Genomic DNA, 12381 nt, shown 5'->3' on the forward strand with positions numbered 1-12381 from the left:
ATCCAGACAAGTAAAACCTTAATAGAATGTAAGCTCCTTGAGGGCAGATACTTTTGCTGGTGTAGATAATTAAAGTATCATATATATATATATGAATTGAACCTGGGACCCTTCAGTCTGCAGGCCAACGCTCTATCCACTGAGCCAAACCGGTTAGGGGCAATCATTGAAGTATCTTAAGGTCCTAAGGCACAGTAGGCATCCAATGGATTTTTGTTGATTAAAACACATCAAGGAAAGGGATTTTCTGATTTCTTTTTTTTATTTTCAGCTTTTCAGTGATGACAGTGGCATGCATCCTTATGTTGCTGTAAATATCTTGATTGCTGTGGGTTCTATCATCATGATTCTGGGTTTCCTGGGATGCTGTGGTGCCATGAAAGAGAGTCGCTGCATGCTTCTGACGGTGAGTTCTCAAGCCAATCCCAACACCCACTCCCATTGCCTGCCAAAAGGACTTGGCAAGACTGATGAACTTCTTGACTTCTGTTTAGCAGGTTTGATTCTGGAAGCTAATATGTTTAGCTTAGATTAGAGGGTACCCTGAGAGAAGACAAATTTCAGCATTCACTTATTCATTATTGCTGAGTACTTGCTACATGCCAGATAGTGTGTTAAATGATGCAGAAGCATTAAGACAATTAGAACCCATTAAAGAAGACAGACAAATAAATAATTAGCTACTGTGGGAGTGGCCCAAGAAGAAAAGGGCAAGGATATAGAAGGGAACTTCAAGCCAGAAGCAGAAGTAAATAAGGTATTTGTATGGATGTGGTTGTGATGTGCTTTCCAAGAAAAAACACCCTGGATTTTTGGAGGAACTATAAGGCTTTGGGCATGGCTGGCCTGTTTGGGGAACTGGTGGGCCTTGGGTCTGGCTAGAGTGGCAGAGGCTCTTTTGGTAAACAATAAGAGATGGGTCTGAGTATGGACTGTAGCAAAATCACATTTCATGTTAAGAGAGTTAGGTAATCCAATCTGTCACTTAGAAAGCTTTGAAGAGGATGGCTTCAGTTGGGCTAACCCACAGACTCCACTTTTAAAATAAAGAGTAGAAAATAATAAATGTTATAAAAAACACATTAGAAAAACCATCACATATTTATTAGGTATAAATCTGACATAAGTGTTTATGGGAATTCACCTCAACTTGCTTCTCCCATAAAGTAAATATTGTGTCAGTCCCTAAAAAATATTTTTTAACTGTTTATTATGAGGGAAGGTAAGGACAGCGTTTTAACAGAACTTTATTAGCATCCATAGTGGTTGCCTTTAGATTAATAAGGCCTCATTTGCAATTGGGGATTCAATTACTTGAAGAGCTTGCTTTAAAAATCAACTTCTGGGATATATTCTCCAAAATTATGATTTAATAGATCTGAGGCTGGTTTGGGAATCTGCATTTATAACAAGACCGGGTGATTCTGATAGCGGTAGAAATGTTGTTTTGTAGTCAGTTCTGAAGTTTGTGTATGAGGAAGAAAGAGGAGAAAGATAGTATTCAAATAATTTAATCTGAGTTTTGAAACTTTTCCCCATTCAACAGCATACTGATGCCTGCAATTCTATGAATAATTTTTCTTTTTAACTGCTTTCTATAGTCAGCCTTTGGTACAAATATTTCTGAGTAGTAATGGTCCCAAGAATTGCTTCTTGAGGCAAAGGTTAGACTCAATAAAGGACATGGTTACTACTTCAAATTGTAACATGACCCAGACTGTAGAATGAAGCACCATGCTGACATGCCCAAGATGTTACCGAATGCACTGGGGGATAATGTATGTTCCTTTTTCTCTTTTTCAGTTTTTCATATGCTTGCTTTTGATCCTGCTCCTGCAGGTAGCGGCAGGTATCTTAGGAGTTACCTACAGATCTGAGGTATGTGCACATATGATACTTGATAATTTTGGAAAATTCTGAAAAATAAAAATACTACCTTCTGGCATGAACAATTTTAACAATATTCTTCAATTTTCAGTATGAACAAGTGGTGAATGAGACTCTCCATAAAAACGTAGAGCTTTTGAGGGGAACAGATGAAAAAGCAAAGTCATTCCAGAAAGCCCTGATTGATTTTCAGAAAGAGGTAGGTCATTTGGGGAGTTAGACTTAGTTCTTCTGTGCTTACTTAATTTTCAACAGGTGGGTTCCTTAAAGGTTGAAAAATCCATTTTGCAGATTTTCTGTCACCATTCAATAAAAAAAAAAATCCGAGAACATTTCTATTTTTTTCCAGCATCTTACAAAGTTCTAAAGCAGTTCACAAGGACAGAGATTAAGAAGATATGTTCATGATAGATTAAGTTTCAGGGCCAAATCAATCATTGTTTTAATATTTATATTGTGCTTGGGCATTTGGAGAGTCTCTCTCTCTCTCTCTCTCTCTCTCTGTCTCTCTCTCTCTGTCTGTCTCTCTCTCTCCCTTTCTTCATGACCGCTCCCTCTCTCATAAAAATAATTATAATGATCACTTATTACATACTAGGTACCAGGCTTTACATTTAGTAGCTCATTGAATCCTCACAACTCTATGAGGCAGATAATATAATTATCTTCATCGTCCCTATTTGACAGATGAAGGGATTAGGGCTTTGAGAGGTCTGACAGCTAACAAGTGATAGGGTTGGAATCTGAACTCAGATCTGACTAGTTTATTCTTTTGAACCAGCACATTAACACCCCTTTTGTTAGTTAGTTTATTTATTTAGGCTGCTTTGAAGGTATTCTCCTATCGGGCTCCTGCCTAATAGTTTAACTTTCTGAAACACAGCTTCGTAACAGAAACACTCTAGTCCAGCCAGGTCTATGCGCAGGATGCGTGAAGCGGTTCTGCTTCTCTTCCTTTGCATGGTTCCCCACTTTTGGAACGCACTCACTGCTTTTCTCTTGCTTTCCAAATATACATGTGCTTTAAGGCTTGACTGAAATATTACTTACTCTGTGAAACTCCTTCCAACCACACTCTCTTTATTCATAATCCCCATCATCTTAACTACATGTAGCATTTCATGTATGTCGTGGAAACTGAGAATCTTAGAGGAGAGCTGGATTTGATAGAACATTTAACCTGACTTCTCATTGACGGAAGTGTTTTATATCTATGTTCACACACCCGCTAATTAAATATGGAAGAGCTGAAAGTTCACCAGTTTTTGCCCATCCCACTTATAGCCACGTCTGATCGTTAGTGTGCTCTTTCTTAATTGGACACAACATCTGCCTCCCTAGGATTTGCATCATTCAGTCCCATTCTTTCTTCTGGAGTTTCAGAGGAAAAAGAAAATCTACGGATGGGCCTATATGCTGCAACTTTTTCTTTGAAAATGGCTATCATGTGACTTCTAAAAGCTCTGCCTTTCAAGTTCAAACATCCTTTCTTGAGCTATTTATCAGATGACTTTTTTTTCCAGAGCATTACTCAGTCCCCATTTGGATAGACTCCAGCTTGTAAAAATTCTGCCTGAAGAATCATTTTCAAGAGCCAAAACCTGATATGAGTCCGTCCCTGTGTAACTTTCTCTGTGTTGTGCTTTCTTAGCTTCCCCATAGCTGCATCCCTTGGTCCACTCCTCTCTGGATCATTCCCACCCTGACCCCCAGATTAGTCAAGAAAGAATTTAGGCAATTCAATTCCTCCACTGAGTGGGATTGAGCATCCTTGACTCTCCCTGGTAGCTGACCTGGAATCAAATGTACTGCAGTTAACCACTGGGTCTCTGGGTTAGGTCCTGAGTCAGACTTATTACACACTCTCTCTGTTATCCAAGGTCTCAGTGCCAACAGTGGGGTTGTAAATGTTCTCTTTGTTGTTTTCATTCTTATACATTAATCCTATATCTGAAGGTCCTTATGTCATAGGACAGTGATGGCGAACCTATGACACATTTAACAAAGAAATGACACGCGAACTCATTTTGTTGGTTGGTTTTTCTTTGTTAAATGGCATTTAAATATATAAAATAAATATAAAAAATATAAGTCTTTGGTTTACTATGGTTTCAAATATCAAAAAAATTCTATATGTGACACGGCACCAGAGTTAAGTTAGGGTTTTTAAAAATGCTGACACGCCGAGCTCAAAAGGTTCGCCATCACTGTCATAGGACAATAGTTCCTGTTTATTATTCATTCTGAGTTTTTTTCTCTTTACTTTCTGTTATCCACTAGGACTTCCTTCCTTCCTTCCTTCCTTCCTTCCTTCCTTCCTTCCTTCCTCCCTCCCTCCCTCCCTCCCTCCCTCCCTCCCTCCCTCCCTTTTCTTTCTTTCTTCCTTCCTTTCTTCCTTCCTTTCTTTCTTTCTTTCTTTCTTTCTTTCTTTCTTTCTTTCTTTCTTTCTTTCTTTCTTTCTAATGCTTCTTTGGGAACAAAAAATCCTACTTCAAACTCTGGCTGGGTGACCTGCACTCCACCACAAATGCACAAATGGACAGAAGTTCTAGATAACAAATGGCTTTCTCTTTGGATTTCAGGGAATTCCCACACACATTACCTGCTAACATGCTAATGGAATGTGCCTTCTGGGTTCTTGTGATGACTGTTAGTCTAGAGGTTGTTGTGTCTCATTCCCTGCACAGTGCTTTGTTCATGTGGCAGTTATAACTCTTTCAACACATTCTGACCAAGTTCTTCCCAACTTCTCCCACATCCGATCTGGGACTAGATATCATGACAAGTTTAGCCTTTCTACCCTGTCTTCTGTACCTCCCTGAGGATTCCTGAGGTACACTGTGTTCCTAATATGGACTGATCTGTGAGTGCATAGAGTAGGGCTTTTATTCATTTCGGTCTGAAGTATCTCTATCAATTAACACTATTCAAGATTATTTAATCAGAAAGAGTGAGCAATTAATGATGTCTACCGTGGGAACAGGAAAGGAGGTTATTTCAAAACTGCCCTCTTTGCTAATATTGATTGGCCTTTGAATCACCAGAAATCTTAAGCTCTCTCATATAAATGCCTGTTAAGTCATATACAGGGAGGGGCAAAACTAGGTTTACAGTTGTTCATATGGAAAATAATACAAGAATAATAATACAAGAATAAAATCTGCATTTTGCATACTCACAACTGTAAACATACTTTTGCCCCCCGCTGTATTTGTGCAAATGAGTCTTTGAGCCAAAGTGCAGACTTTTTAAATTTTAAATATATTTTATTGATTTTTTTTACAGAGAGGGATAGTTAGAAACATACATCGATCAGCTGCCTCTTGCACAACCCTACTGGGGATGTGCCTGCAACCAAGGTACATGCCCTTGATCAGAATCGAACCTGGGACCCTTCAGTCCGCAGGCCGATGCTCTATCCACTGAGCCAAACCAGTCAGGGCCAAAGTGCAGATTTTTTAATCCCCCCCAGTTAAACTTGCTACTTTGAGTCCATTGTTTGAACTATCTTTGCTTCTCTCCAATATATTGATCATCACTCCCAGCTTCTAGATCAGCTACAGAGTTGAAAAGATACTTTCTATATCTTTCTCTAAATCATTGATATCAATGTTGAGTAGATCATGTGCGGTGTAAGCATAACGGAAATAACAGCAACTGCAAAACAAAAACAACAATAACAGCTGACACACAGTGAGTGCTTTCTATAAGTCAGTCACTGGGTAAAGCATTTCATATCTTCACATTGTTTTTCTTATTTTTATCTTTACAACAAATCTACAAATTGATCCTATTATTATCTGTATTTTACAAATGAAGAAACGGGCACAGAGAGGTTTGAGTAACGTGGGTAATGTGGTCACCCAGTCAGTACGTGAATGTTCTTTCAGTTTCCTGGCATGGCGATGCTTCTGGACCTGGAAAACCATCCAGGATTGGCTCCATTTTCATCTGCCTTTCTGCATGAAGCATTTTCTCTCGTTCTACTAGAGCAAGTAGGACAAGATGAGGGATAATTACTTCTCTCTCTCATCTAATAATCTGCGCCCTATACTCTGTGCTAATGGGCTTATCACTTCCTTGTTTTTCTTCCCCAAGCACGGCCACAAGTGCCGCTAGTGTTTCTCCGTGTTTCGGTTTGTTCTGGGCCTCCGTCTTTCTGACATTGTTCTAAGAGTTTCATCTCTCATTGGCACCCCTTTCCCTCTTGTGCAGATGTCCATGTAACATTCCATCCCACGGGAGGCCCACGGAGCATCTTTGGCTTTTGAGAGGCCTCTCGCTCTTTTCTTCCTAGCCTTTGTAAGTGATCAAAGATCATGAGATGGAAATTTCATTTTTAAAACCTCTCATCTCTTTTGAGCAAAAGTTCTTTAAAGAGATCTTGACTCTCTCATGAACTCTTTGGAAGCTTCTTTCCTAAAATCTAGGCCAAGTAGAACTGATTCTGCTCCTCTTTCATCATTAAAATCTAGAAGGTAAGTTTTTCATCTCCAAGTTCCTCAGACTTTTGCTCCTGCAACCTATTTTTCCTTTTCTAATATTAAGACCAAAAGGAATAGTCCTTTATTTTTGCTTTTATAGTCAGAGAGGTGGGTGAAAATATATGATTTTTTTTATAAGAAACATCTTAATGGTTTCAGGAGAATGTGATTCAGTGTATTGACAATGTTTTTATCTTCTTTAGTGCCTGCTTTTTATATCTATTTTTTCATCAAACAGTTCAAATGTTGTGGTTTGGTCGATGGAGCTTCTGACTGGGGACAAAATTTTCAACCCAATTCTGAGTCATGTGAATGTACAGCTTCATCAGATTCCCAATGTACACAATATGAAGGAAAATCTGTTTACCAAGAGGTAAGAACAAATCAAACTTGTCACAGTAAGTGGTTCTGTTCATTTTTTTTTTTCAAAATGAAAGACTTCACAAAAATTTAAATTGCAGCAATTATAATGGGAATCATGACATAAATGTCCCAGGAATTTCCCAAATAAAAAAGAAATCCTTATTTAAAGATAAAAGCCAATATAAAAGATGAAAGTATTTCATTTCTTCTATGAGCCTGGCAATTATTTAAACTCAACTCTAATAGATCAAAGCAACATTCTGCTTGCAAGGGGAAGCAACGTCCAAATTAACAGATATATGTTTATGTTGTCCTCTTTTTTGGTGACTTTAATTATTATTCTCCTCCATTTTTTTTCTATTTTAACAGAAATTCTAGAAATCTATATTTTCACTTTAATTTTAAAAGTGAAGCTTCTGTTTTCTAATCAAAGATTCCTTTTCTCAAGTAACTGTATCAGCCTAAAGAAAGGACTTGGCCTTTAGTGGTTTCAGCTCTGGATTTATGTTTATTTACTGCTTTGTCTCATTAGTGCTCCAATTAAAAGTTGCCTCAGATATTTAAAGTCAATTGAAAAAGCTGGGTTTATTTTTTATGTGTTGTAGATGTCCTATTTAACTATGTCACTTATGGATGTCAATATATGCATGTCATATTTCTTACTGCTTAATTCATCCCATATTTCTTGACTACCTCCTATCATCCATTGGAGACCAATTTCTGTGCAGGGCACAGGGTCAGCCCAAATAGGGAGGAGAGAAAGATAACTCGGCAACTTCCATTTAATGAACTATTGGTATTTCTTGGATAGGGGCAAGCATAAGTGTTACGGGACACCATCTAGTTCAGGGTTGGAGGTACAAGCTATGGCTTCCTAGAGGACATGATATCTGCTTGTTGCCACAGGGTTTTATATAATTTTTTCCTTACGCCTGAAAGGATTGTGTACAGAAATGACAATTGATATGAATGATATTAATGTTTCCTTTATTTGCTATTATACTTGGGTGCCTACTATGTGTCAGACAGACCCTTGTTAGAATCAGATAGACTTCTGGCTCCTCAAGGAGATTATAGTTAGATGGAAGCGAGATCTGTAACAGCTATGTGATTCAATAAATTAATTTCTGTAATGCCTTAAGATTATTTTCAATTTAGTATTGGCTTAGTAATGGCTACTGAGATGAATCACATTTCCGGACTTAGGAAGTGTCTCAGGAGAAACGTCTCTCCTGCTGACTAGCACATCCCTTTTACTAATCTTAGCACAATGAAGGAGACTGTGTTCTGAAAGGGAATTTCAGTTACTGGTGTTTAAAGTAACAGGTGGGGAAGAAGTTATCTATCCGACTACACAGCTACCCTGTCTTTCATTGTCCAAGTAATACCAGTAAAAATATTTTATTCTTACTTTTTATATTTCTCCCTGCTCCCTTCCTCTACCTAATGTTAGTGACATGGTATGTATGAGGAAGAGAGAAATAAATATGGTATAAGCAAATGTAGTTTCTGCTTGGGATGATGAAAATGGTAAATTCAATAGTTGATTGCAGATTATTGTGTTCTGGTGAAGATTCAATGCAAAGATGTTTTTCCTTAGGATACATTTTGAAAAGTCCTAGCATTGTCCTAAAAAATAATAGACATTCCCTCCAAATTCACACATAATTCAGCTGAATACAGGGTGATAGCTTCACCAAGTTTCCCAACAGGATGGTCATAAATTCACAAAATACTTCCATCTGCCTTGTGTCATTTGCAAGAAGTCTGGAAAAATAAGAAATCTGAATGGCTATAATTTGTTTCTTCCCCCAACCCCCACCCGCCTTCTTTTTTGCCAAGATAACCTGGTTATCTAAAGGGGATGGGGAAGAAAACTCCTCAAGGGTAACAAATATGACTCCATAGATCATTAATCGCATAGTTAACCCTAAATAATGTAATCACTTCTTCTAATGTTGACCACTTTGGATCAGATGAGAATGGAGAAACCCAGGCAGGAACAAAGGGGGAAAAAACCCTTATGGAAAACTTATATTTTATTTAACAAATAACAATATTTTGCTAGCCCATTGAACATATAAGACTATTATGGAAATGAAATGTTTTCTGTCAATACAGATAATAGGACTATTATATTGTGCAGTATTTTTCATTTTTAAAATTATTCATGTAATTTACAATTTTTGGAATTTTTAGGTTGGTCTGAAATTTTTTAAGGTTGGAATTGCATACTGGTTTGAATAAATTAAAAAAAATGTGGTAGAGAGATAACTTCCAAAAGTCTCCTTTTTTTTTTTTATCTCAATTAAGGGCATAATAGTGGACATATGATTTTTAAGCTAAAAATTACTGATAAGTATTAGAAAGGGAATTTTTATAAACCTCCTTTTAAAAGTGAAACATTTCACTATAATTAACTGAAACCCCAACCAGAGAACTCTGGTTGTAATCTGCAGATTACAAACCTAAAAATATACATAGCCAATGTCATAACTCTAAGTTGCCAGTTAAGATAAAATTATTAATTATTATTTATAACTAGAGATCCCTAGATTCAGCAATGATGAAGCTGAAGCAAAATTTTGCTCCTCGAGTGCTTGCTATAACCTTTCAGATGGGGGGAGGAGTTTGAAGCAGAGGAGATAATCCAATTCCTTTTTGTTGAATATGTTTCTTGGTAACAGTGCAAAAATTTAACCCACTGGGAAAAAAAAATCTTAATTCTGATAAGGTCATCAAAATGTGATTAAAGTTAACTTTATGTATATATTTTTTAACAGGCATGCATTACTCGTATAAAAGACTTACTTAAAAAAAATCTCCTCGTAATTATTGGATTAGCATTTGGAATAGCATTTATTGAGGTACAGTATAACCTTTCATTAATTACTCTATTTATTCCCTTGCTTGTCCATCAATCCTGCTAGCACATTTATGGTGAGCCTTGGACATTTAGACTGTTGGCATTAGTCTGTTTATGCATAAGCTCTGATGGAGTGGGCCAATAGTCATTTTCAAGACTCTAAGTAAGACCACATACCTGGGCAATTCTTCTTAGAGAGGATGCTATGAATCTATGCAAAATGCTTTATTTTGCAAGAAAATGCTATAGACATTCTTGGAATTTTCATTATTCCAAGTTAAATAATCAGACCATCATAACAAACCTCTCCATATTTGACTATAGACCTTACAAGCACAAAAATGATCAGCACTTTCTCTTCTCATTTCAACTAAGAAAAAAGGGCACCGACACTGGTAGTCATCACTTTGTAGGATAAACATTATCCTGACAGAAGGTCCCAAAAATAGCATAGTTAAGAGAGAGAAAAATGATAACTTTACATTTTTTTAGACTTTTCCAGAATAGGGGAACTCATGCACATTATGTATAGCAATTTTATCCTGAGTCTTCGCATACATTACCATATGATGGATCTTGTTTTAATCACCTGCTATTTTTATGAACAATGATAAAAAAAATTTTTTCAGAGGCAGCGAAGTGCAAGAAAGTGGGATATTAACTGTCTGGTCAGCTGATAAATATCAGGCTTCTATTTCAAGGATGTGACGATGAAAGATGATAGTTGCCTTATCTCAGTATTTTGCCCATGTTCTTTATTCTTTCCTGATACCTGTCTCCCAGATTTGAGGCTTGGGATCAAGGCAAAAAGACTAAATTTCAAGGCTTTTTGAAGTCATTCTAAAAGAATGACTTTGAGAAAGCTCTGAATGAAAATCATTATTTTTTTTCAGAGAGCTGGTGTCTGCTTTTTTTCTTTTTTCTTTTTTTAAGGCGACAAATATTGGGCAGTAGTTCTCATCTGAAATGCATTTTCAGGAACAAATTCTTAATATTCTCAATATAGTAGGAGCACTTGTGATGACTCAGCATAAGTAGCAGCTCACCCTCCTCCTGCCTCCCCTCAAAGCAGGCTGGTGGGGAGGAAAACTTTTGATTGGTAAAACACACAGGTCCTTCTGTCATTTCTACATCAAAGCCACCACATGCGAGTCACCAACTGCAAAGACACTTAGGGCAAGTTTTGAGATGCCTCATTCTTGGAAGAGCCACTTAATAAATGGGAAACTATGCCCCAGATTTTCAGCTGTGTTTGTTCACTTCAGAGGAAATTTCTAAATTAAGCTATTCTCCATAGATTTAGAAGTTTGTTGTTGTGTTTTAAATGTTACTTTTTTTTTCACTCCTTTTGGCGATGCCCTCACTATGGCAAGAGAAATTCTAGACTCCTTGATTTGTATGCAGATGATCTAACCCAGAGATCATAGCTGTTTCATGGAAGCAATAGGTATATTGAGCGTCCAGAGGCCCGAGTTCCCCTGAGCTCTGGGGCAGATGCCCCACAGAAGGGTGTGTGTCCCCCAAAGTTGGAGTGCTCTGGGGGCAGCAGCTACTGAACAACCAGACTGGGCAAATTAGAGGTGGACTGGCAGCAGAAAACCCTGATTAAAACAGTTCACTCAGAGAACTTTCTCAATGCTCTCTTGTCCCATGGGAGTCTCTAATTTCCCAGGAAGAGAGATGACGTAGGTTAAAAAGATTAAAACTGTCCATAGCCAGAATCTTTTCCTATATAATGTTCTTTCTGTCTATTTATAATGCATTTTCCCTTGAATTCCATGTTAACTCTATTGTTTTGTTTTCTAGATACTTGGTCTGGTATTTTCTATGGTCCTGTTCTGCCAGATTGGGAACAAGTGAATCTGTGGATATGTCGAGCTATCATCAGTCAAGCTCCTTAAAATGGTTGCTTTGCCTTTGTAACTTTAAATATATGAGTGCTGTCTATGTTAGGAGCAGCTGTCTTATTAAAATTTCTTATTTAGCTAGACTTTAGTTATCTTCCAGACATATTGAATATACTTAGGATTTTAGTGATGCTAGAAAAGTAATATAAATGTGCATTTTTACTCAAAATAAAAGTGACATTCTTTACATTGGTGCTTTTTTGTGTCTGATCATTGTGTTCAGATGGTACTGTGCTTAAAACATTCATCTGGAGCCAGCCAGGGGAATAGCCATCTCTGAGTGACAGGTAGTCAAGGCAGTGCATCTAGGCTCTTCAGAAGCAACACTGTTTTGTGTGGTGTCTCAGCCATTAGTGATAAGATCAAGTCACAATTTGAAAGACTGAGAGAGTGGGCTGGCTCTTTGCTATTTATGCCAATGTCTACGGATGGCGTCTCTCTTTTCTCTCTATTTAGGGGACAAGAAGATGTGAGTGCCATCTTTCCAGCCACTGACTCTGATTCCTCTCTGGACGTTCTCTGGAACATAGTTACAACGGCTTCTATCTTTCTACCTTTTTTACATTTTTACATTCTACCTTTTCTTGAGGTATAAGAGACACACAATAAGGTGAACAATCTTAAGTATGCACCTGTGTAAGCATGATGAGATCAGGATACAGGACACTTCCAGCACACCAGAGTGCCCCTGCATGCCACCTGCCAGTGCTATGACAGAGCAGACCATCCGTAAGGGTCTCTTCCCCACTCTGTGCTCAGAGGCATCACACAGTGCTTTAAATCCATGGTGGTGGGAGTATTTACACGATGGAAACTGGCAAATGGCATACAATTGGGGATTTTTTCCCAAGAGCTGGTTGTTAAACAGTTACTA

General features: G+C 37.7%; 1 protein-coding gene across 2 annotated transcripts in view; it reads left to right on the forward strand.

Annotated features, from left to right (window-relative positions):
• TSPAN8 (tetraspanin 8) overlaps positions 1–11696 on the forward strand; it is a 28459-nt gene extending 16763 nt beyond the window's left edge. For both annotated transcript variants that reach the window (XM_070409726.1, XM_070409725.1), the window contains 6 exons: positions 272–406; positions 1804–1878; positions 1979–2086; positions 6610–6744; positions 9518–9601; positions 11407–11696. In XM_070409726.1, the coding sequence (XP_070265827.1) occupies positions 272–406; positions 1804–1878; positions 1979–2086; positions 6610–6744; positions 9518–9601; positions 11407–11460 (591 nt within the window). In that variant the 3' untranslated portion in view covers positions 11461–11696. The remainder of the gene's footprint in view (positions 1–271; positions 407–1803; positions 1879–1978; positions 2087–6609; positions 6745–9517; positions 9602–11406) is intronic.
• Positions 11697–12381: the final 685 nt, after the last annotated feature.

The sequence above is a fragment of the Myotis yumanensis genome, unplaced genomic scaffold (genome assembly GCF_028538775.1).
Source record: "Myotis yumanensis isolate MYYU_CA2020_CCGP unplaced genomic scaffold, mMyoYum1.0.hap1 SCAF_3, whole genome shotgun sequence".
Lineage (NCBI taxonomy): Eukaryota > Metazoa > Chordata > Mammalia > Chiroptera > Vespertilionidae > Myotis > Myotis yumanensis.